The sequence below is a fragment of the Falco punctatus genome (assembly GCF_963210335.1).
Source record: "Falco punctatus genome assembly, chromosome: 12".
NCBI classification, from domain to species: Eukaryota; Metazoa; Chordata; class Aves; order Falconiformes; family Falconidae; genus Falco; species Falco punctatus.
The window spans coordinates 1,060,175-1,086,399 of NC_137592.1; the positions used below are offsets into that span (position 1 = coordinate 1,060,175).

General features: G+C 46.4%; 1 protein-coding gene across 1 annotated transcript in view; it reads right to left on the bottom strand.

The window, feature by feature from the left end:
• RIN2 (Ras and Rab interactor 2) overlaps positions 1-26,225 on the bottom strand; it is a 271,784-nt gene that overhangs the window by 112,506 nt on the left and 133,053 nt on the right. Inside the window, exons 7-15 of the mRNA XM_080408025.1 lie at positions 23,272-23,346; positions 18,809-18,834; positions 17,030-17,083; positions 12,558-12,703; positions 9,745-9,905; positions 8,972-9,248; positions 7,214-7,380; positions 5,339-5,453; positions 4,356-4,468 (exon numbers count right to left, since the gene is read on the bottom strand). Coding sequence (XP_080264151.1) covers positions 4,356-4,468; positions 5,339-5,453; positions 7,214-7,380; positions 8,972-9,248; positions 9,745-9,905; positions 12,558-12,703; positions 17,030-17,083; positions 18,809-18,834; positions 23,272-23,346 — 1,134 coding nt within the window. The remainder of the gene's footprint in view (positions 1-4,355; positions 4,469-5,338; positions 5,454-7,213; positions 7,381-8,971; positions 9,249-9,744; positions 9,906-12,557; positions 12,704-17,029; positions 17,084-18,808; positions 18,835-23,271; positions 23,347-26,225) is intronic.

The following is a 26,225-nucleotide window of genomic DNA, read 5'->3' on the forward strand; positions in this document are numbered from 1 at the left end:
ACAGGCACATACAGGTGAGGCAGGGTGAATGATATCAGAGATCAGTGCCCTGAAGCATGGCCTTGCAAAGCCCTGCCTGGTGTGCCAGCTTCCTACATCACATCATGGGGGTGCAGTCCCCCTGTTCAGGCTGTGACTGTGACTGCCCTGCAATGTCTATCTGTGGTGTACCCACATCCTACCGGAAAATGTTTCATTTACAGTAGGAAGACAGAAGAAGAGGCACTTTCTTCTCTAGAACAGGTGACAGATGCTTCCAAGATGTAGCCGGAGAAGCAAAATATGGAATTCCCTTCCTCTTTTGTAACAAGAAAGGAAGAATAAAATAAAAATAAGCTGAAACATCCATTTGCAATGGACCTGGGAAAGGGGCAGTCAGAAGTGGGAGAGGCACTTAATCAAAATGATTGTGATTTAGTAACCCAGCACCAGGATGTGTCTCAAGAGATTCACAGTCCATTTCCAGTTCTGCCACTTCCCTACTGTGCAACCTCCAGCAAGTCCATTAGTCTCTCTTTGACAGGTCCCCTCTTGCTCTTTCCCCATCTTATCTATTAGATTACAAACTGTATTTTTCCTCCTCGGGCACTATCTCATAGAGTGAACTTGTTTAAACAAGAAGTCCTGATTCTGCATGGGGCTTTCTGTGGTTGCTGCCAGGCTTATGGCAAAACTAGGCAGTAACTGGGACCTTGCGGGATGATGCTTTCAATGTACTGATGTCTCACATCCAGCCACAAGCTTGCAGGCTGCCTCTCATCCAAAGCTCTCTGCTTACCTCAAATCATAATGCACCATCTGTAAAATGGGCTTTGAAACACCCACCTGCCCTTAGGGAGTTTAAGGAGGGTTCAAACACAAGCTCATCCTTCAAAGGGGGCTGCAGCAGCTGAAAGTGCCATTAGCAATGATACTGCTCTTCACATTCAGAATGAAACCCCATACATCTCCTTCTGGTTGGGAGCAGTTGCTTGGCTGGTTAGTGTGTGAAGCCACTTTACCACATAAGCAAGTTCAGAATGTGCATAATCACAGGACAACATGCTGCCACATGCATGTACACACCACAGCACAAAAGGAAAGGAAAAGGTAGCAGACCCTCTTCTCTATTTCTGCACAGAAACATGCCAGAATTCTTTACATCGGCATTAACCTGGACCAAAATCTGACCACAGGGGATTCTGACTCAGGCAGCCTTGAACAAGAGATGCACACAGATTTTACAGAGTATGATATTAGCGAAATATCATACTCTGCAGAAAGCCCTGAGTGTTTAGACTTCCAGAAAAATAAGGCTGGAGGGAAGGGGGCTTCTAGGAGGCTCTTCTGCATTAAACTTAACTTTCAAATCACACAGTATACTTTTTTTTTGGTTTACACAAAAGCTACTACTGCCTCAACAGCTTGCTTATTAAAAGGCATTTAGGTTTTACTTTCATCAAATGCTTAACTTTGCCACAGTCCTCTTATATTAAACGTTCTGAGGAGGCAGTAATGGTTTTGGATGGCTACACAAAAGTAATCATGGTCAAGCAAGCTTTTTTTGTCTTTTACAAAATCTCTCTTTCCCTCTATACACAAGACAGGGGCATTACAATGGCTTTGAGGAGTTCCTCTTTTGGAGGAGGTGCTACAAAGACAAATTTGAATCTTGCCAAATACCAAAGGAGGAGTACTAAATTGTGACTATTAGCTCAGAAATTATCTAGTGCTTCTGATTCAGGGTCACATTTAAGGGACAATCTGGTTGGCCCGATCCTGTGAACCCCCACCCAGCGAGCAGGCCTTGCTCGTGCAAGCAGCCCAAGCTCAGCCCGATGGACCACCTCAGGGAACAGCAGCTCATTGTCTTCTGCCCCTGACAACCTACATGCCAGGGTCCCCGAGTAACAAGCAGCACCTTGCAGCTCTTAATGCCTGACCCAGCTAACTCTAGCTTTTCCTGGCAACTTAGTAATACTTGAGTAATTAATTTTTAGTAATGAGGGGATGGAGGGGAGGGGGGACTTGTTTTGTTTTGAAGTCCAATTATCCAAGGATTTGGAGAGAAATCCAGGAACTGCAAGTGAAACCTGAGGAAACTCTCTTTGCTAATTGTGGGGCTTTTTCCAAGACTGCCTTTTCTAACCATGTGATCACACTGCACAATGAACATTTTGGGTGTGCAAAACAGTAGTGACATTGTTATACCCCCATGAAAGCTGGCTGCTTCTGTTCAGACACTTGTTTTTATCCTTTTCCGCAAAAACATAGATGAGCTAAAGATAAGATGCTCATTAAAGAAAGGGATTTTATTCCTACAGCATTGCTCCTTTTGTCACTCCTATATTCAAGAAGAGAGAAGATCCAAGGAAACACAGGCTGGTCAGCCTGACCTTGATCCCTGGGAAGGTGATGGAGCATATCATCCTGGGAACCACTTCTAAACACACGAAGGACAAGAAGGTGATTGCGAGTAGACATATAGATTCATGAAGGGGAAACCATGTTTACCAGCCTGATAGCCTTCTATGACAAGGTGGACTTCTTGGATGAGGGGAGAGCAACAGATGTTTATGCTGACTTTAGCAAGGCTTTTGACACTGTATCTCAAACATCCTCAAAGACAAACAGAGGAAGAACAGACTAAATAAGTAGACAGTGGAGTGGACTGATAATTGGCCAAACCACTGCACTCAAAGTCCAGCTGGAGGCCAGTCACTAGTGGTTTACCCCAGTAAATGCTTAATGTCTTTATTAATGAACTGGATGATGAGGCAGAAGGCACCCTCCGCAAGTTTGCAGCCAATACAAAACTGGGAGGGGTGGCACTGGAGGGTTGTGCTGCCATCCAGAGAGACTTGGACAGCCTGGAGAAATGCACAGGCAGGAAACTCATGAACAACATCAACAAAGGGAAAAGTCCTACATCTGGGAAAAAATAACCCCATGTATCAGAACATGCTGGGACTGGGCTGCTGGAAAGCAGCTTGGCAGAGAAAGACCTGTTGGTCCTGGTGGACACTAAGCTGAAGTCTGCAATGCACCCTTGTGGCATGGAGCACCAACAGCATACAGGGCTGTATTAGGAGAAGTGTTGCCAGCAGGTAGAGAGAGATGATCCTTCTCTGCTCAGCACCGGTAAGACACATCTGGAGTCTTTGGTCCAATTCTGGGCTCCTCAATACAAAGAAGGCATAAACTTCGTGAAGCAAGTCCGGTGAAGGCCCACAAGGATGATTTAAGGGACCGTAGCAACTGACATACAGAGAGAGGCTGAAAGAGTTGAAACTGTTCAGCCTGGAGAAAAGATTCAGGCGGATCTTACTGATGTGTATAAATACCAGAGAGGAGAGTATAGCAAAGGTGCAGCCAGACTTTTCTGAGTGGTATCCACTGAAAGAACAAGAGGCAACACACACCGTTTTAAATACAGAAATTCCATTTAAACTTCAAAACGCTTTTTTACTGTGAGAGTGGTCAAATGCCAAAACAGGCTGCTGAGAGCAGCTGTGCAGTTTGCAGTTTCCATCCTGGGAGGTATTCAAGACCCAACTAGACATGGCCCTAAGCATCCTGCTCTAGCTGACCCTGCTTTGAGCAGAGGGTTGGAGACTAGACAGTCTCCAGAGATACTTGCCAACCTCAACAATCCTGTGATTGTCCAGTCTTTTAACTTTCATTCACTCCGTGACTGTAATCAAGAATCTTTCCTCTGTCCTTCCTGCAGTCTGAGTGATGTCCAGCTAACAGCAATAGCAACAGTGGCTTCCCTCTAGGACTTCATGGCATCTCTTGCTCTTCCTTTTAGAAGGGAGACTTTGGGGGGCAGGGGATGTCCCTTTTATCATTGGGAAGTAAAAGATGGTTTCATACATTTTGAATAGTTTTTCTCAAACAGGAAAGCTTTGCAGTGTTTCCTGACAATGGTCACGCTCTGAAATATCCAATTATATAACAGCTTCTTTTACCTTCCAATGTGTTAACAGTTCAGTAACGCTAGAATTCTTCTTACCAAAAGCCCTACAGGTCTGCTCTATCCTTTACTTTCCACCTATGTGCTTATCCCCTCTGGCTTATTGAAAATAGGATCATTCTTCTTATTTGAAATATATTCAAGTGTGTGAAAACACGAAGAGTTAGCTTTTTTCAGCACAGACTGCTGCCTTTAAGGAGGAAATGGAAGTACTTGTCCTTCAAAGGATGGGGAGCATCCTTATGATTTCCCAAATCATAACAGAGCAAAACTATTTGTTTCTTCAAATCCAATCTGCAGAATTTTGGTCTTTTTTTTTTTTTTTTCTAAATAGAGCTGCTTTATTTTAAATAAATAAACAAACACACAAACAAGACTTGTGAACAAACATAGGACTTACATATGATCCGTAATTCACTGCTAAGGTCTGCAAAGCCCATGGGAGGCCTAGGCCAATTAAAATATCAAAAACATTGCTTCCGATGGAGTTAGACACAGCCATATCCCCCATACCTGCAGGAATGGAAACCACGTACAATTAGACATGTCTCAGAAAACTCTTTCAACTTCTAAACAGAAATACATTTAAACTGAGCTAATCCAGACAATTTCCATGGATTAAGGCAAAGAGTTAAGGGAGATCCCTCTCATCCCACCCCTTCCCTTTCCCCTTTGCCCTCCCCATCATACAAGGCCAGTAGGGTTGAAGGGGCTGAATCCACCTACTAGAATCACCTAAGAACTTCTCTCAACTAATCCTCTGCTGCTGTGGGGACCCCAGCCACTAGCTGTGTTGGCTGCAACCTGGTGCCATGCTCAGTGGGGCTTTTGATGCTTCACTGTAACCATGACACAGGAGTTTCTATACTGCACTGATTAGATTAGGTCTTCAGGTAGTCTGTTAAGTAGCTGGTTGTTTCAATGAAGAGCTACTGGTTTTGGTCCCCAAAGCAGTACTGACAACATTCTTTTTCTCTTAAAAAAAAAAGTTGGAGTCACAAGGCGGAGGGGCAGGGGGCAGTTTTCCTTAAAAACAGTAGTATCTGCCAGCCCTTATGACTGTGGAGAAAAGCTGGAAAGTGACCTGAAAAACCCTTATGCCATGTTCTAAACAATTCTATACCACTGATATATTAAGAAAAATGTTGAAGGACCGAAGTTGACAATAGCACCAAAACTTGTTCCATTCCGTCATTAAGAACCTGTTAGCTGCTTTGCAATAGCAACATAATTAATTTCCTTCTTTGTTCTTGTTTTAAATTTCAGCCTCAGAAAAAAGGCTTTGTGTGCCTTCACATTCAGGTCACATCTGTGCTACCTACAAGGGAAGACAACACATGGAAACTCTTCCATAGCAGTACGACGTCTCTGTGATGAACTTACCTTGCCTTGCCACGATGAGGCTTGCCATGCAGTCTGGCACACTGGTTCCAGCTGCCAAGAAAGTGATGCCCATGATCACATCTGGAATTCCCAGAGTGTAGCCAATGATTGTCACCTAAGGAGAGGAAATAAACTGTCAAGCTGTTTACAAGAATTAAAATCAGAGACCACCTTGGCCCAATTCTGCAAGATTCAAGTGAGACAGAGTTTATAGCTTAGTGCAAACTCACAGTTTTAAAGAGAAGCAGTGACAGGCTTTTTTGGTATATTCATCCTCTGGCAGACCGTAACACTTACCTGCTATATTCCCTCTTTGGTTAGCTGCTTCTGCACCTTTCACCCACAACTTCCCTGACACTAAACTGGAAATAAGACTATATGGTAGTCCACTACCCTGTGTAACAGTCTCCTGATCTTGACTGAAATTTATAGACATTATTATATACAAATAAGAGCTAAACAGACACTAAAACAACCCCATGGTTCATTATACTATGAAAATGCTATATGCAAGGACATATCCCCAGGTGATTGCAAACATTTCCTATTGGCAGAGAAGAAATACCTTTAATTTCCTCTTTCCTTTGCTATGCAGTCTATGACAAATTACTGCTCCTCAAATTGATTAAAATTTTTAAACTTTGGATGCCTTTGCCTAATGATGCCCTTTCCTACTAGCCACATTTCATTGCTCTTCTCAACTCTGCAGCATACTCCAAGAAATAGGAACCATATGTTAGAGGCAGCACAGTGACCCTGTGGACTCTAGTTTTTCAGCCATAGAAAGTTGGGATAGCTTTTTTTTGAAAAACACCTCATGCTTGTAGATCAAAAGCAGAAGAAAAAAAGTAACTTTCTACTTCCTGTTCAGGGTAACATGAGTTACTGCAAACAAAAAATAAAACCCCCTCTTCTGTAACTGCTTTGATCAGTTTGCAGGTTTTTCATTTAGTGCAAGAAAGAACTGTGAAGGCAGCAAAGATTTTTTTGTAACAGCCCCCTTTCTAACAGGGAAAGAAGTGGCCAGTGCTTTTTGCGAGGTATCTTCATGCTCTTCAGGTCCCATGCAGAGACAGACCATGAATCATGCACTACATTGCACGTGCAGCAGCCCACAACCTGGCTTCCCTTGTTAGACCCTCTCTTGATGCCAATGCCCCATCATTGCCTGATTCTGCTTAAGAGTACAGACTGCCCCAGAAGGAACAAAATCCATGCTGTGTTATTACTGTGATCCTAGTGAGGACAACTTCAGACTTTTCACCTACAAATATCATGTAATGAGGCCTGCAGCAAGCTAACAGGCTCAGTTATCCAGCCAGTGCACAAAACCCCGTGAACAGGCCAATTATGCTTGGACTTCCTTGTGTTCATTTTTATTTACCCCTTTTTACCTTTAGAATAATGAGGTAGAACTAAGTTCCTGTTGGCTAGAGTAGCTGTGCAAGAATTTGGCTGAACATCATGCTTTTGTTCATGCTGGGTTCAAAGTGTTATCATTCATAACTGTCTCTCAAGCTTGCTTGCTTCACGAAAAGGAAAAGCTAGAGAGACCAGATTCTTACTAGCATCAGGACTTCCTTACACTATCCTGCATGATAAGAAGGTGTTAAACTGGTGCATGTGTAATTTTTTCCCCACGTTAAAGAAACCAGGTGAAATTCCAGCCCTGAATCAAGTTCAAAGGCCATGGCTACTGGCCCCTAATTATCTTCTCTGAGTGCAGCCAGGTCTAGTAGAAATGGAAGCAGACTTGCTTGAGGTTTCTCATCTAAAAATTCAGGTATGCAGAACTTCCCACACATTTCCCTAAGCTGACAAAACCACTTCTGATACTTCTCCCAGGCTGTGGTTTATGCTTCAGTTGGTACATACCATCCACACCATCATGTAGGAGAAGGCTGCAATCCAGAGGGTAGAAGAAGCAAAGGTAAGCATGAACCATTTTTCCAAGTGTGGTTTGTTACAGTTGGGCACCGTGAAGTACAGGACAAAACTCAGTGGCCATGTGAAGAGCCACTTCAAGATTTCTATCTTGCCAGCTGTAAAGCAGAACAAAAAACACCACAAAGAAAAAAAAAGAAACAATCACAATGCTAGTCTGCTTTAGTCCAGAATATTATTGTTTTGTTAATATTAACAAACAAGATGCCAGGGACACTTCAGCCTAACTGCTATCCAAAGAGATAATGACAAGACATTTTTTGTTTGGAAGATCACAGAGTGATGGCAGAGATTGGAGGGCAGAGAGGAGCACAGGGAAAGAGTATGAAGTGCCTCCCTGAGAGTTTGTTAAATAATGGGTCAGAGCACATCTGCTGCCCTCCCTGGGCACACTACTTACAGCTACCACATAAAAGGCAAGTTCTGGAAGGAGATCCAATCCATATTCAACCACCCAGTGGGAGGGTACAGAAAAGATGACACCAGGCCCTTCACAAAAGTGCACAACGGAATTGTAAGAGCCAATGAACTCAACTTGCAGTAAGGAAAATTCAGAATAGATGCTACCATAAGTCATGCATTTTCTTTTTTTTTTTTTCTTACCATGGGAGTGGTGAAACACTGGAACAGGTACCCAAAAAGACTGTGGGATCTCCATCCTTACAGATAATTGAAACTCAAATGGACACAGCCTGGGGCAATGTGCTCTGAGCAGGGGTTTGTACCAGAGATTGCCAGAGGACCAAGGCAACCTTTGCCATACTATGAACTTAAGTGTCACAGTCCATAGGCCATCTAAATTACTTCAAGGCTCAGGGTTTTTTCCTTACTCAAATTACAGCTATGCTGTTTGAGTGAGGAGATCTGAACGGGAGTTTCTAAAAACATACCTCACCTGTAAAGAGCAGAACCAGTCCCTACAGTCTTGTGGCTTGTCTGCAACCCAGCAGATGTTGCCAGCTGTGGCAACTGTGAGTCAAAGGTAGGGCAGGGATATGTTATAATCATCCTGGGACTAGAGGCCTGATGGGGTAAGAGGGACTTGGCAAAAAGAAGATTGCCACCCTGTAGGCACATGCGGTTTTTCACAAGTCACATAGCTGTTCTGATTTTCTAAGCCCCCCAGAAAGAGAAGACACTGTGGCTGCACTTAGTTAACAGCAGGAAGCAGAGGTGCCCAGGGCCTTCTTTTGTCTCTGCTCTGCATCAGCAACACCACTGCCTTGTCTCTGCTAGCACTATACCTTACCACTGACGTAAGAGTGCACCCCATTCCCCAGCAAAGCTAAGACCTAGATGCAGACACATCTGACATGCATTCAGGTACCTTGCCAGTGGCCCCACCACCCTCATCTCCCTTTCCAGTCAGCAGAGAGAGACAGGTCTCTCCAGACAGTGAACTAGGTTCTGGGGGCAGGAACCACTCCATGGAGATTGCTGCCTCTCCCCTCTGACTGAAATAGCAGCACTGGGCCGATGCACGAGCTGCAGCAGAGGAGTGTCCAAGCCCGGGAGCCTGTATCCTGAGAAGTTCCTGCCACTTCCCAGTTCCTCTCATCTTTTGCCTGTGACCAGGAGCTACACAGCAAGCTGCAGGCACTTCTACCTCAACACGCATCTGCAATGCTTTCTGGCACACCCAAACTGAATTTTGCTTTCTGGAACAACACAAACCCAGGAACTTCTTACTGGGTAGGTCAAAAGGTGTGTATGGTCCTTCATGGTCATCATCGTCATCGTCATCTTCCTCTTCCTCATCGTTTTCATTGTTCTCATTATCCTCATTCTCATTTTCTGTCTCGTTCCCAGCCTCAGCCATGTCTTCATCCCGCCGTGTGCCATTCACGCCCCGCTCGGCAGAGTTGCTGGGGCCTGTTCCATTCTCAACCACGTGCTTGATAGGTATTTTGATTGCTACTTCCGACTCACCATTGGTGTAAGTCCTGCTGTTTATCAGCCTTTGTCTCTGCAAATACAGGCACAAACTCTTGATGAAAGATATTTTTTTTAATTTAATTTTTTAAAGATAAAGGGAGGAACAGAGAAAGAGAGATGTGCAGAGTTCTTTAAAACTACTTCTATAAAAGCAGGCCCAGTGGCTGCAGAAATGACTCCAGGAGTACTACAAGATCAGGGCCAGACTAAGTGCTGACTCAGTGAGTGCCATAATATTAAATAAGTGCAAACCATATTAATGTCAGATCAATGCAGGGGGGCACCTCCTGTGAGCAACAGCTACAGGTAACATAACCACATAACAGCTCGAAACTTTCTCTACTAAAATCTCCATGGGGACAGACACCAAGTGATGATTTAGTGAAGTCAGTGTCAAAAGGATAAAACCTGGGAAAATGTTATCAGGGATCCAGAAGAAACACAAGTTCAATTTTGACCCAAACACTGCTATAGGAAAAGGCAAATTCAGAAGGAAAACAAGAGGTGGGGGGAGATAAAAGACATACCTCATTGATTAACATGCGGCTGGCCATGGAGAGACGTGTTTTGGGAGGGAAGTGGCTGGTTATCATGATCCGGAGCCCAGCCTCAGAAAATGAAAGCTGGTGTGGGTAGGCAGACAGCAGCTCATCCACCATGATCACTGAGGCTTTACGGTGGAAATTTCCTGCAGCCAAGCAACAAAAAGAAATTGAGGCCTTCCAGCAGTCTCTCTCTCTCTCTCTCTGCACTGCGTGGCCCTTAGAAGAATAAACCCACAGGTTCCAGAAGTCCTTTGTAAGAACCATTCCTTCAGCTACCACCATGCAAAATATACCTCCTCTGACCTTAATTTCTGTCTTTAAAGAAATCGCCAGCATCGTATCTTCACTCATGCTCATTACAGAGAATTAAATCTACTCTGCACAGTTCATCACAGGCCTGCATTAGGCATATCACTGCTTCCACAGGAGCTATTCCACTAAGGCGGAAATGGTGCGACAGTAAACTGCATTAATTCCACAGTTATAATCTGCGCTTCTGGCAGGATATTGGCCTCACTCACCATTAACCAGCCATACATAGGGGTGAGGAAATTGTCACTGTGTTCCTGCAGGATACCAGCGCAAATGAAAAGAAGGTTCCTGCTTCCTGGGCTCACAGCTCAAAGCTGGAAAGTGCCATCAAACCTGGCAGCAAGTACACATGCTGGTCCATGGGGTGCAACCCAAAGTGCAGGAGCAAAGAACAAGAACACAGAGGCAGGCACCTGAATTGTGATCCACCTGGGGCACAGAGCCAGTGCCTGTTACCCTCTGGGGTGGCACAGGGCCAGCATCCATCCTTTCTGTGCCTGGATGCTACCTCAGGCTGTGAATTCTGGGACTTGGGGACTTTGGACTTGGCAGCAGGGAAACCGGAGGTCTTCCCTGACACATCTCTGCTCTGGTTTATTAAAATCAGTGCTGAACACTGGCAAATGTTTCATGGCATTACTATTTATTACCATCACTGTTAGTCTTACAGAAGAGTATCTCCTCAGCCTTAGTGTCATTTTTTTTTTTTTTGACTGAGGTTTCCATGAACTAGGGTAGGTAAATGTGGGGTCATTCATATTAAAAAAAAATTCAAACCAGCCAGTCAGCTTTTCCTTGTGACTTCTTCCATGCTGGCATTTCCTGCATGGCACTTGGGGGAACTGCCCAAAACACAGAAATTCTTCTGTTTGATTCTTTTTGGTACTCTGTTCAGAAAAGGCTTTGGAATAGAAACAATAGTGTTTGAACCCTCAGGCAATCTGTTACAATGGGCGCTGCGACCCCACGCTACTGGCAAGTGTGGACAGCAGAGCACCTGCCTGTACAGGAACAATCTGTAAGAAAATGATGCAATTTTTTCACCCTCCTTTCTCAGCCAGTTTGAGTAACCACAAGTGTCCAGAACAACAAAAAAATACCAGTAGCTGAGCAGTGTCATGCAAAGATGCATTCTGGGGAGACTTAAACCAAATCCCACAATCAGAACTGGCTCATTTGTGCATAACCCTGAGGCCACCAGGTAAACTTAGATGACTAAGGCCTGAGTTTATGCTTACTGAATTTTACCAGTCCAGCTTCACTGGTACAGAGCGTAGTCATCTTGCCAGAACAGTTTCACTGTTGAGAGCCTCAGGCTACAGATGGGTGTTCCCACAAAAGCAGCTTCCCCAAATCAGAGTGCAAAGCACTCACAAAAGCCTTCCCTCGGCAACAAGGCAGTATCTTGATAGCTGGCCTCTGGTAGACTCAAAGGGTTTCATGTCAGCAAATAAACCCCTCTACATTTCATGATTAGTTGCTTACTATATACACACACGATGTCTTTTAATCACTGTTTGCTGGAAGAAACACCTATTTTTGTTATTATTTTTTTTTTAAGTCCAGCAGAAGAGAAAGGGCAGCCTACCTGTAGTCAGAGACCAGGAATGCTTTAGACAAGACAGAACTACTTCTCAGGTTAAACCAGTGACTGGGCGGTGTGGGGGTGGTGTTATTCCTGAGGATAGGTGCCTATAAATCCCAATCATACTGCACACGATTGTTGACTGTTGCAAAGATTAAAAAAATAGCCTCTCTAAATATAGTTTAGCACATGCTTGCAAATGCACACATTGAGCTACTGCTGTTGAGCTACAGAGCAGGTGAATTTTTTTTTAGCTGAAGAAATACAATCATTTTTATATGTAATTATGACTAAAGTCAAATGGGAGCAGATTTCAGCCAATGTGAAATCCACTTAAAGTTGTGCACATTCAAGACATCATGTGCAGTAAGAGCACACTACCTAGACCAGCACAGAGTCCCTGCTCTCCCTTCACTGGGGGGGGAAAGTACACGCTAGTACAAGTAGGCCCTTTTTCCCTGCTCAGTTTATGCTGCTTCGGAATAGAGTTAAATTTAACTAGATAATTAATCTAGTATTAAATAATACTAGATATTATCGGGCACCTTCAGTGCAGTTTAACAGCCTCACAGGACAACTTACAATGGCATGAGTCTAAATAAGTAGCCCTGGGCAAGTCAGGCTTGAAGCTGGAGGACTCCTCTCAGCCAGGGACTTGTCCAGCAGCAAGAATTGTCCAGAGGAGACCTGAGCTGCCTAAGTGGCAAAGGATGTGGTGGCTGGGTCACCGCACTGTGCCCCCAGGCACAGGGCCCATGGTCTTCTGGCAGGGGTGGTTACAAAAACGCCACTTCCCTGCCCATTTTCACGGCTGATAAGACAGCAGCAGTCCACATCACATGACTAGCAGACAAACTTGTAAACATGCAGAATGATGCAAGCAAGCAGGGTGACTTACTGGAACAGTTACCTTTCTTTAGTAATACCACTGTGGCATCGCAGCTGCTGTTATCGTCCATTTCTGTGTTATTTGCTAAACCGTTCACCATATTTGCAGAGTTTTTTGTCTTCCTTTCAAAGCAGTGATGTATGGTTGAGTTGTACCTGCACAAATGAAATAAAGTCTAGATGCACCTTTGCTTCTTCTATGTGGATTTCTTGACATTCTTCCTTTCCTAGACTCATATCCTCTGTGATCCAGCTAAGGGAGGGAAGAAAACCCCTCTGGTTTTAAGGAAATCCAGCCACAGTATGCCAGAGCTCTAACTAAACCGTATACAATGTAATCTCTCCATACCCAGAAGGCGATGAAAGATACAAGACATGAATCTTCAAAGACATGTATGCTTATGTATTATGTGTAATTAATATTCTGAATATGCAATTTCCAAATTTATTTTTTTAATCACACCAGAGCATGAGTGTTGTTTCACCTGTGAAGACCTACCACAGGAACACAAGACCATATGCTAAGATACACCTCCATCTCATCTTCGTGGGGGTGAGGGCAGGGGGAGGGGAAAAACTTTATTTCTTATTTTATTTAGAGTAGCCAAGGAGCTGACAGAAACATGAGTCAAGGACCCCACCATGACACGCAAAGGCAAGGGCAGACCACTGTGAACGCCTGCCTGAGGTCCCTAACCAGACCAACAACCTCAACAGCTATATCCAAACAGGTCTGAAACGTCTGAAATGTTATGGCATTGCTTTCAGAAAAAAAAAAAAAAACACAAAAAACCACATTTTAGATTCAAACATTAAAACTGTCGGTTTTGATGGTCAGTTACTTGTTGCAAGGGTGAAACTTGTTGCAAGGGTGAAGCTACCCTCCATGTTAAAGGAAAAGTTTCTAAGTATTAGAAGTGAGATACATTCTGACTCATTTTCCCTTCAACCTAGCCTGAGTGTTTTGCTGTTCTCACTGAGAATTGCTCTCACAATATTTACTCTATTCATCATTTCAAAACAAATCTCTACTCTTACTTGTTCAGACAAGACCACTGGTGTGCTTGGCAGCTGGTAGGTTTTGTTGAATGTTCCAGTTTAAATCTGGGTTTCCTTTCTATTGGCTTTTAAAAACAAGGCAGGAGGAGGGGAACCACACAGCAGAACAGACTAGCTTTGCTAGCATGAACTTGTGTGAAAGAAGTTGCACAAGCCAGATGCTCAGAAAATCAATGTTGATTGTGCTGTAGTTTTACCATCGGTCTCCAAGCAGTCAAGAACAAATTGCTATGGAGTTTTGCACCCATAAAAAGTAGACTGGAATCTTCTGTGTGTTTATTTCTGAATAGGAATGCTAAAGCAAAGACAGAAGAGGCTGCTCTGGTGGGACTCAGAGATGGATTTGGTTCTCTGCTCTGCCATACAGTTGCTGCATTAGCCTTGGTCAGTTCACACAGAATAAGATCCGTAAAGCATAAAATGACAGAATCACAAAATCGTTTAGATTGGAAAAGACTTTTAAGATCATTCAGTCCAACCATTAACCCAGCACTGCCAAGCCCACCACTGAACCATGTCCCTAGGCACTGCATCTACACATCATAGCTCCAGGGACAGAGACTCCACCACCTCCCTGGGCAGCCTGTTCCGGGGCCTGACCACCCTTTTGGTGAAGACATTTCTCCTGATGACCAGTCTAAGCCTCCCCTGGCACAACCTGAGGCGGTTCAGTCTTGTCCTGTCGCTTGTGACTTGGGAGAAGAGACCGACCCCCCCTGCCTACAGCCTCCTCTCAGGGAGTTGTGGAGAGCGATCAGGTCCCCCCTGAGCCCCCTCCTCTCCAGGCTGAACACCCCCAGCCCCCCCTGCCGCTCCCCAGCACAGCTGTGCCCCAGCCCCTTCCCCAGCCCCCTGGGAGCTCTGGGCACGCTCCAGCCCATCTGTGTCTGTCTTGTAGTGAGGGGCCCAAACTGAACCCAGGGTTCGAGGGGCAGCTGCACCAGTGCCGAGCGCAGGGCCACGGTCACTGCCCTGGTCCTGCTGGCCACACGATTTGGGACACAAGCCAGGATGCTGTTGGCCCCCTTGGCCACCTGGGCACACTGCCGGCTCACACTCAGCCGGCCATCAGCCAGCCTTCCAGGCCCTTTCCCACCGGGCAGCTCTCCAGCCCCCTGCCCCAGCCCATGGGGGCACCGAGCCGTGCTGAACCTCATACAGATGTCCTCGGCCCCTTGGTCCAGCTTACCCAGGTCCCTCTGCAGAGGCCCCTGCCCTCTGGTACACCAACACTCCCCACCAGCTTGGTGTCACCTGTGAACTTACTGAGGGTGCACCTGATCCCCTGCTCCAGAGCACTGATAAAGACGTTAAACAGGACAGGTCCCAGCACCGAGCCCTGGGGACACCCCCTGTGACAGGCCACCACAAGATATAACTCTACTCACCACCACTCTCTGGTGCTGGCCACCCAGCCAGCCTTTTACCAGCTTCACGTACACCCATCCCAGCCACAAACAGCCAGTTCTCGAGGAGAATGCTGTGGGAAACACTGTCAAAGGCTTTACTACAGTCTAGGCAGGCAGCACCCACAGCCTGTCCCTTCATCCACTAAGCCGGTCACCTTGTCACAGAGGGAGACTAGGTCAGCCAAGCAGGACCTGCCTTTCATAAACCCATGCTGGCTGGGCCTTGTCACCTGGCTGTCCTGTAGGTGCTGCATGATGGCACTTGGGATGATCTGCTCCGTAACCTTCCCCGGCACCAAGGTCAGGCTGACAGGCCCATAGCTCCCCGGATCCTCCTTCCAGCCCTTCTCGTAGATGGGCATCACGTTGGCTGACCCCCAGTCAATGGGGACCTCCCCAGTTAGCCAGGACTCTCATAAATGATGGAAAGTGGCTCAGTAAGCACTGCTGCCAGCTCCCTAAGTACCCTGGGGTGGGTGGGGGTTGGGTCCCACCCACCCCCACAGGCTTGTGCTGTCTTGGTGGTGTGGCAGGTCACTTGGATTGTGGGGGCTGCATTCTTTTCCCCATCCCTGTTTTTCAGCTCAGGGGGCTGGGTGCCCAGAGAACAGCTGGTCTTCCTACTAAAGACTGAGGCAAAGAAGGCATTAAGTACCTCAGCCTTTTCCTCATCATTTGTCCTGTGTTTCCCCCTACATCCAATAAAGGATGGTGATTCTCTTTAGCCCTCTTTTTGTTGCTAATGTATTTATATTAACATTTTTTATTGTCTTTTACAGCAGTAGTCAGATTAAGTTCTAGTTAGGCTTTGGTCCTTCTAATTTTTTCCCTGCATAACCTCACAACATCCTTGTAGCTCTCCTGAGTGGCCTGCTCCTCAGCCAGGCCAGTATTCATCCCTGATGGCTGGTCTTCTGGCACACAGGGACAGCCAGTTCACACATGTTTAAGATTTCATTCTTGAAGCATGTCAACCCTTCCTGGACTCCTTTGCCCTTCAGGACTGCCTTCCAAGGAACTCTGTCAACCAGTCTCCCCAACAGGCCAAAGTCTGCCCTCCAGAAGTCCAAGGTGGCAGTTCTGCTGACCCCTCTCCTTACTTCTCTGAGAATCAAAAACTCTACTCATTCCATGATCACTACAGATGCCCCAGACAGTCTCACACCATCACATCACCCACAAGACCTTCTCTGTTCACAAAAAAACAGGTCCCATGGGATGCTTTCCCTAGCTAGCTCCCTCACCAGCTGGGCCAGGAAGGTATCTTCCACACACTCCAGGAACCTCCTAGAGTGTTTCCTCTCTGCTGTATCGTATTTCCAGCAGACAGCTGATTAAGTTGAAGTCCCTTCCCAAGAACAAGGGCTAACAATTGTGAGACTTCTCCCAGATGCTTATAGAATATTTCGTTTGCCTCTTCATCCTGGTTGGGTGGTCTGTAACAGACTCCCACCATGATACATGCCTTGTTGGCTTTCCCACTGATTCTTACCCATAAACACTCAACACTGTCATCACCATCATTAAGCTCTGGACAATCAAAACACTCCCTAACATACAGGGTTACCCCACCACCTCTCCTTCCTCGCCTATCCCTTCTGAAGAGTTTACAGCCATCCATTGCAGCCCTCCAGTTGTGCGAGTCACCCCACCACACTTCCAGGATGGCAACTATGTCATAGTTTTCCTGCTGCACAATGGCTTCCAGGTCCTCCTGTTTGCTGCCCATGCTGCATGTATTGGTGTAGACCTTTAGATGTCTGATGCTCAGATCTGTACTATGGGGATAAGAAGCCCCTTCCTGCCTCATCAGGATCAATTATAGATTAAGTACATGACAGGGCAAGGTGCTTTAACCCCTGCCATTGGAGGTGCAGCTGGCATGCAAGCTGGGTGATGCAATGGAAGCCCTGTCCACAGCCTGTGGCTCCCTTTAATTACCTCTACAACCTCTGAAAAAGCACTGGAGGAGGATGCTTTACAACCTAAACAAGCCAAGGGTTGTTTGACTTACTTCATGATAACGATGTAGATGATATACATCAGCACTAAGACTAAGGACTCCCACCTGCAAACAAGAGCAATACAGAAAACACATGAGAGCAGGCCACGACAGTCAGCTGCTTGGGTTCAGCCATTCCCCATCTGTCTTGCCACAAATTTGAAGAAAGGCTTGACTCTCTTGGGCTGTCTTAACACACTTCTAGAAAAGGGGAGGAGTAAAGAAATGGCACACACCCCAATGTGTGATGTCCCCTTTGTTTTCCTGACTTCTGCTCTGGTTTTACTTGGCCAAATCAACTAATCAGAACAAGTGACTAAACCTAGAAGTTCAGCGAACAAATCATGCACTCAAGGAACACATACACTTCTGTAAGGACAATACCTGTGATGGCTGTGGCAGAGTGTGGGGAGTGGCCATCCTGCCCTGCCTGCACGGGTGTAAAGAAGGTCGTTGGGCTTTTTGAGTATGCTAAAGCACACTGATCATGCTGAGACAACCTGAACAAGGGGCAGCTCCTCTTTTGCTACTGCTGCTGCATAACCACTGAGAATGCAACAAGCAGCAGCTGAAACTGCCGACTAGATATCGTCAGATTTTTTTCTCCACTTTTTCTGTAACAAACCAATGAAGTTTGTATGAAAACCAAATAGCATGTGACTTGCAGAACTTGTTTCTATGTAACTTTTTTCATTGACCAAAATGCTGCAATATGCATAGCATATCCTATGGCAAACTGCTAGTCTTTGTGGAAATCATCCATTATCAGAATGCTATATACTAATAGAGTCACGGGCCATTTTCTCTTTATGGATTCTGAGACACTGCACTAACCATAGCAATATCTCATTCCCTGATTCTGGCAGTTGAATACTCAGTTTCCGCATTTCTGTGTTTTAGTTGAAGGTCACAGACGAATACAATTGGGTCTTGAGTCAATTTTAGTTTAAAAAACAAAACAAAACAAAGAAAAACAAGCCATTGCAAAACTCAAGTGTTTCAGAAATCCTTTTCTGAAATCAAACATAAATCCCCTACTGAGAAAAAGTTTAAGAAAACATGCAGCCCAAAAAGCCTGACTCCCCCTAGTGCTTGTAATCTAAATAATACTGGCTGTGCATGAAATCAAAGCTACCACTGTCACTTTACAAGCCCTGAGAGGTGCTGCAAACAAAACCATGAAAGCAAAACAACTGAAAGTACACTTTTAAAAATGTTTGAAGCCCTCCTAACCTACCCATACCTATTGCAGTACATTTAAGCACATTCATCAAGACATTAACATCTATGCATTTTGTTTTTCTTTTTTTCTTTCTTTAAATCAATCTTTCACTTTTTGAAATTGCCTTAGGAGCTTTTATTTTTAAAAACTATTAAATTATTAAAAATCCAAACATTGGAGCACTTATATTGCACAACACGGTTATCAGACTGCTTGGGTGGCCCCTTCCATTCCCAGGTGGCTGAAATCCCTGGCACACCAGCACCCAAAGAGCAGTCTCTGCCTCTGCTGAGCACAATGCCATCCCCAGGCTGCTGCAGGGCGGGCAGAGGGCACTCACTGCCACCACTGTATTGGTAAACAGTCCAAGTGACACTCTCCTAGGTTTTCCTCTGGCTCAGAAGATGAGTTATTCTAGCCTATCTTGTGCAGAGGTTTCTCACGCAGCAGGAAACTGCTGCCTGAATCACCCTGCAGAACTTTTTAACTTTACCCTCTTCTCCTGATGAACCCTACTTACTGAAGCTTTTGTGGTATAATCAGAAAAAAATGAAAAGGGATTGACTTACCAGGAAACTTTTTCATCATAAATAAACTGTGGAGAAAAAGTTTAAAAATAGGTATGTTATACACAAAATCACAGCTGGAAACAGTTCATGACCCGAGCAGGGGACAGAGAGGACAGAGCAGCTCAGGGCAATGGGAGTAAGCTCTGGCCTGTTCTGGCACTGCCCTCTGGCCCAGCCTCTGAACTTCCCCACCCTTCATCTCTCACCCAGCAAAGGCAGGCAGAGGCTCCTTCCCAAGCACCGCCGGATCCTTGCGTGACTGGGGCTGTGGCAGCAGAAGTGGTTACAGGCCACACGGAAGCGAGCCAGCGCAGGGGCTCTGCCCGCTCAGAGCTGCGCGGTAGGCCTCACCGGAGCCACGGCTTCTTCCACTGCCTGGCCCTGAGTGGGGCCTGGGCCAACACGGTGGGGATTTATGGCCAGCTCCACAGCTGCTGCGAGGCTTTGCTGCCTGAAAGCTGGGCCCAGGGCGTTCTTTCCTCAAGATCTGTGTGACCGCCACGCTAGCTGACTGCGACGGCTGCTTTGGCACACCTGCAGACGGATGCTGAAGCTTTTGTAACCACGCTGGGCCAGCCGCCTCGGGCGACAAGCGCCTCTCGAGGTGCGAGGGGCGTGCTGGATGAAGGCAGCGCGGTGCCGGGGGGGGCGCCGGTGCGGGCCGGGCCTGCCCGGGCTGGCCCCGGGGGCGACCGGCAGGTGGCCGCAGCGGTCCACAGCCCGCGCCCCACCGCGGCGGCTGCGGCAGGGCGGGGGGCGCTGGGCTCCGCCGCCCCTCCCGCCAGAGGCGGGCAGCGGTGGCGAGCTGCTCCCGCCGTCCACCTCGGCTGTCACCCGCAGGGCTGGGGGCCTCAGCGCCGCTCAGCCGGTGTGCCGTGACCGCCTACAACGGCTGCTGCGGCGGGAGCGCCCCAGGGCCGGCCGGGCCGCCGCGGGTGGTGGCAGGGTGCGCCGGATCGCTTCTCGGGGAGGCCGGAGCCGGCGCTGCGCGCAGCACCCAGCGGCCCGGACAGCCGCCCTGTCCCGCCAGCCCCGGCGGGCAGCGCAGGCTCCATTCAGGCCCCCCAAAGGCCCACGCGGAGCGGCGGGAATCCCGCCTCGCCCCGGGGAAGCGAGAGCCCTGGCAGCGCGCCAGGGAAGCGGGGGCAGGGGACCGGGCCCGCCAGGGAAGCGGGGGCAGGGGACCGGGCCCGCCAGGGAAGCGGGGGCAGGGGACCGGGCCCGCCAGGGAAGCGGGGGCAGGGGACCGGGCCCGCCAGGGAAGCGGGGGCAGGGGACCGGGCCCGCCAGGGAAGCGGGGGCAGGGGACCGAGCCCGCCAGGGAAGCGGGGGCAGGGGACCGAGCCCGCCGGCGACCAGCCGCCCTGTGCAGCCCACGGCAACCCCCGCGCGGCGGCAATGCCCACGCTGGATAGCGGAAGAAAACACGGCCACAAAAACGTTCCCCGTGCTGTTAGGGCTCAGTCACCAGGATCTAATCCAACAAGTCCTGGTTTAGGTTACAACGCGCTGGTGTGAAGGGACATGAAAACATGTGTGCTGAGCTTCGTGATTAAAAATAGCACCCATGCCACTTCTGTCACTAATGACTCTAACCAAATCCCTGCAAGTCAGGGTACACAGGCATCTTTTTCCTTTCAAGGGAAATAAGGAGTAACAGTTTTGCCAGGCTCTACAAGACGAAGAGGTAGCTTTGCCATACTATTGTAAGGTTTTTAAAAAATAAAAAACACAAGACCGAATCAAGGTGAGGTAAGTGCTGTTTATCCACTTCCAATCCCTGTGATTTAGAGTTCACTCATTTCTTATCAAACGGCCTGGAGCAGCGAACAGGTGAATTTACACCGTTTTGCTCTTTATTACTGCAGCACTGTAATTCCTCTGCTAGTGGAAATGGAAGGAGACAAAGTCACATTGATTTACCCAACAGAATAACAAGCTTTTTAAAGTTGCAGCATCTCAACGTTGGCAGGAATGTATTTATCTCCCCTCAGGTGTGTTTATGATTAGTAAAAAACACCAGTGGAGTACAACTGACAATACGGCACTACAAGCTGCTGTTTAAAATACCGTGAGAGCAACCTTCTACAGGCAGTATCATCCCTTAAGAAAGATGATTGTATTTCAGCTGCAGCTAAGTCTCAACGCCCTGATAGGAAAAGATAGCCTTATATGGCAAAGCATTTAAGCACCCTCCAAAATTTAAGGCAAACAGAAATCTAACAAAGGAACCAAGTGCAGGTCCTGCTAAGCTTTGCACGGAGCCTGTGGCTTCTCTCCCAGCTGAGCCATCAGGGACTGGAGAGCCAGTATTTGAATAACAACGTGTTGCCACCTAAATTTGATTCTGCCTTAAAAGGATAGGAAAGACCTAAGCCGCTGTGAAGGCAGGGGTCCCTCGGTGAGTGAAAGGGAGGAGAAACTTCTCAAACTGAAGCGATGTTTAGCTCTGAAATGAGAAAACCTCCTTTGCCATCAACTGGGGAGCAATACTGCATATAAAAGAGTCAGCAAATCAGGTGGAAGCTATCTCTTTAACCATTTAAAGTGTTTTCCCTTCCTTGCATCTTTCTCTTTTTCTCTAACAGGTGTTTAAAAGTCATTTGCAGTGATTGCTGCGGAGTGACCTGAAGAGAAGTGGGATGCGCTTCACATCTCCCAAGCCACAATTAGCCACGTGGTGCTGTAACATGGAGTAAGAGTTCTGGCAATGCCTTCAAGCCTCCACTGTTGCCTGGAGTTGCACAGTCCTGCTACCCTGCCTGCGTGAAGGGCTCTGAACCTCACAGCTGCTAAGTTGAGCGGAAGAGTGGACATACATCTAGAGAGAAGCTAACCCAAGGCTTAGGGGAAAAAATAACTGTATCCTGGTATTATGGGATACACTCCCAAAAGAAAAGGACTTCTGCGGTTCTGTAATTATGAAGAACAGCTTATATAGAAATAAAGTATAGGAGAGAAGTCTTAAGGATCATAGAAATGTCTGTTCAGTGAGCCACACAACTTTCTCCTTATGTAGGACACATAGCTAGGAATTTCAGGGCTGCACGGGACACGGTAAAATAAAGAATGGCTCTCAACATCCTGAAGCAGGTGACAACCACAAGGGTGAACCAGCCATGAAAAAAATCTGCCTTGGTTAAAGAATTTAAAAACCAGTGACAGATTCAACAGATTTTTAACTTGTTTGCCACCATGCAATAAATGAAACACCCAACCCAAAAACCAGGAGGCTAAATGCCAGGCAACTTCCCACATCTGTGCTTCTTGTGGAGTGAATTAAAAGAACACCTGCTAGATGTCTTTAAGCCCATGCAATGTAATTTATTACAATTAGGGGTGTGGCCTGGTTTGTTGTTTAACAACAATTTCTGCTATGAGGTTACTGTCAAGCTGACAAACCCAAAAAAAAAGTTTTTTATTTTGCAGCTTATTCCTAATAATTAAGTAGAAGCGTTATTTTTCATCAGGTGCAAAAAGGCTGGCCTTGCAGTATGGGGAATTAAAGTAAAAAGGCTGAGGCAAACCCTCTGTTTGAGATAAGACAAGAGGCCTTTACACCTACAGAATAATTATAGTACACAGACACATGCAGAATGAAAGCAAGACAAAACACAGTGTTCAAACTGTGACTAAAAAAAGTAGTGCAAACTTCAGAAATGCAAGTGTACATTGTCTGACTTTGAAGCTTCCTTCTTGCTTACATGTGGAAGTTGACTTTACTTAAAAAAAAACCAAAAAACCCAACAACAACAAAGCCCAGAAATAAAAAAAAGCAAAGTAGAAACCATTACCAGGAAAGTCAGTTTTTACATTTCCTGACTTTAGTATTGGTTGCAAAAGTAATGCTAAACTGATGGCAGTATCTTTATCTAAACAGTTGTGCTAACATTTTCTCACTGCATAGCCTGATTCTGAAAGATTCAGAGTACTTGCTGAGCTTGCTGAAAGCTGGAACAGAAGCACCACGAAGAATTACTGAAACTATAGCTTTCATTAGAGGATTTGCTGCTAGCATGCACTGAACAAGACCTGCTCTGACTATGTGCAAAAAAAAGTTTTGTAGTTGTTGAGTAATATCCTCTGGGCACAAATGCTGCCTCTCCACACAGGTCAGGTCAGACATTTTTTAGGAAGCCATGAGGGTCGCTGTCAGGAGAGGGCTGACCAACACATCTGCTCCAGGGACTGCAGCGGGGTTTCAGCTCGGCACCCAATGCCTGCACTGGGACTGGAGAACCACACCTCTCCCCAGCTGTTGCTCTGGGCTTTCTGGACACTCCTCAATCTCCCACCCTTGGGCCAAGCTTTTCTATGGAACCAGGGAGATCACAAGAACATTATTCCATGAGCAGAAAACCACAAGACTCCTGGAGCTAGGATCTTAGCTACAAGACTATGATTTCTTAGCAGGTTTCCTTTACATGTGGGCTCCCACAGAAGAATAACCTTCAAAAACTTACCACAATGAGTGCAACAACAGACAGTGTATAGTAGATTGAATCTCTCAAGAGACTCCACGATGACAGTGCAACAACCTGGGAAAACAGGCAAAAAGAGGATGTCAGCCAGGCTCTCACCAGCATGACTGCCACACTAGTGGTGTGTGCCAAAGTTAAGCCCATCATTCTGTGTAAGCTCTCCCCACGCATGCTAGAACATGAAGAGGAGACCCAAGACAGGAAACTCACTGGCCTACTGCAGCTGCCAGAGGAATAGTCACTAGGGAGATGAGGGGATGGCCAACTGAAGTGCAAATGACATAAGGTCATGGGCAGCTAAATCACACTAGCATTATCAAAGCCGTGAAAAGAAGAATCAAGCCCCAAATGTCTATGGAACCTATGAGCTCAGCAGGCTATCTGGCATCCCTTTCCCCCTGAAATCCCTCCTGTACACACACCACAGAGCCTGCAGTAGCAGTCCCTGCAAGCTGAGCTGTCCCCCAGGCCTGGCTGCAAGTAGCAGCTGGAGGCAGCTGAACCACAGGCGTGGGGGAGGCTTCGAGGGCTGCTGCTGTCAGGGCAGCGGGAAAGGGCTCAGCTTTACCAGCAGCACCCTTCTGCGCCAGCACAACGAGTGTCTTGGTGGAGAATGGTCACAGGAGATGAACAGCCCTGTTGAGTGTCTGCAAGAGGACATGACCACTCTTTCCACCCACCCGGTGGTTCACATCTGTTTCCTGTATTAATTTCCCCCAGCCTGGGACCCCTGCCTTCCTTGAGACAGGAAACCAGCCTAAAGTGCTGAGCAAGAGTGCAAAGCATGCAATGGTCCAGTAGGCAGGGGAGCACCACCAGACACAGCCCCCAGCTGCTGCTCAGCAATGTGGGTCCTCCCCATCCTTGTCCTACCACCACATGCCCTTGTCCACTGCAAGGCCAGCTGCTGGCGTCTCACATACTAGGTGTCCAGGAAATTTTTAGGCTGCTGGATGGTGGGTTCCTCCTTGCTACAAACGTCAACTTGACCCACACTGATTCACTCAGGGGAGGATAACTTGGGCAACAAAGGTCACACTGCAAAACAAGAGTCCAGCAGCACAGAGCAGCCAGATCCCCAGCACACTGCTAGACAGAACCTCAGCAGAGCCACGGGTTCACCCACCACACTGACAGGTATCACTACAGCTCTCTGTGCATTTGTACAGGTTTTGGGACAAATACTCAACACTCCAGCAAAGCGTTAACAACAAAATCCAGGAATTTATATGCAACAGAGGACAAAATGGGATAGCTGTGCAGTTCACTTCACTTGACACCTTCCAAAGCCATGGAAATGAGGAGGAATTGTCACTGTAGGCTGAATGAGCCTGTGATTCAGATCTTAGAAGAAAAAAATACCACTAAGCTAGCCCTTAAACTCATTAATAGTATTCAAAAGGGCAGATTAAATGCAGTCATGTGGCGGTAACATCTTCCCTATGATTATATTTTTTGCAGTCATAGGAAGACCCCTCAGTAGAAGCTTCTCCTCAAATCTTTATTTCAAATTTCTTGAGTGCATGTCAAACACTGTGGGTCACATCCTTCACAGGTGTAAACCACAAGGAGACAGATGGGAGATGGCTAATTTACACTGACTTGGATCTAGCCCCTGAATGTATAAATGAATTTTCTGACCACATCCTCCAGTGATGCTCGTGCATGAATTCAGTCAAACAAACAGCAACTTCATTTTAATTCCTATGATATATAAAGAAAGGTCCTATTTCAGAGTGCTAGAAAAGATAGTTTCCCAGCTTTCTCTGCATTTTAACTCTTACAATATTGGAATTTTCCAAAACTACTAGCAAAACAAATGCTGTAAAAAGACACTGACCATTATACTAAAAAATATCTGCAGCCTCTTTAATACTATGGCTTTTTAAAGTGGATGGAATTTATGACCAGTATAAAGTCTCTTTATGCAATCATTGACATGTCAGAAAATCCTATCTAAAATAAAAAAGCAGGCCTTTAAGTCCTTGAGTCAGATTAGATTTATACCACCTGACAATACATTCCAATACATGTAGGGATAGATGAATGGAGATGCTTTATGATGGAAATTTCCCAATGTAGAAACGTGGAGTTAGGTTCATAATTCTATTCAGAGATCTTTAATTAAATCTCACATCTTATAGATAGCGAGCCCCTTCATTTTGATTGAGCATCTTTTGTAAGAGAGTTTATAATGACGTTATTCCACTCAGCTTTTATGATGCTGCTTAAGTTCCTATGCACTTTTCTCAGCATAGATGTCGGTGGGGATTTTGTAGCTGCAGACTTAAGCTCTGCCTAATAATAGAGTTACAACATTTCTGAAACAAATGACAAACATATGAACAGGCTTGCTGGCAACTGTCGCTATTCTATCTCATGAAGTCTCTCCTGGGTACAGGGGGTGTTGTCACAATGCCACACAGCATACCTGTGAAAGCAAGATGACCCGGTTACTGCAAATCAAGCTAGTACCTCTCCTGTTCTTTCATATTCTACCATAATCTTTGCAGGGAATTTCCTCAGACACCTGAATGAGCACATTAAGATCCAGATGCTTAAATGCAGCTATCTAGGAGGGACCTAGAGCACAAAAGCCATAGACCAAGAAGACACTGGGAAGTGCAAGGACTCTTACATTGAGTTCAGACTGGACTGAAGGGAACATGCTCATGCCTGGGACTTGTACATGCTGCTCACATTTCACAGATATCCTAGTAGGTCTCCCTGATGCAGTAACTAGGGGACAATTAAATCTCAGCCCTCCTTAGACCATGAGTCATTTTACTGAAGTCTGTGAACCATTTGATCACTGGGAAGAACAATCTGATATAGGAAAGCTGTGCGCATAAGGTAACCATGCACTGAGGGTAAAAGGAGCTAATTAGCACTGAGGGAACTGGCAGCACTTCCAGCCTGCTCACAAGAATCATGTA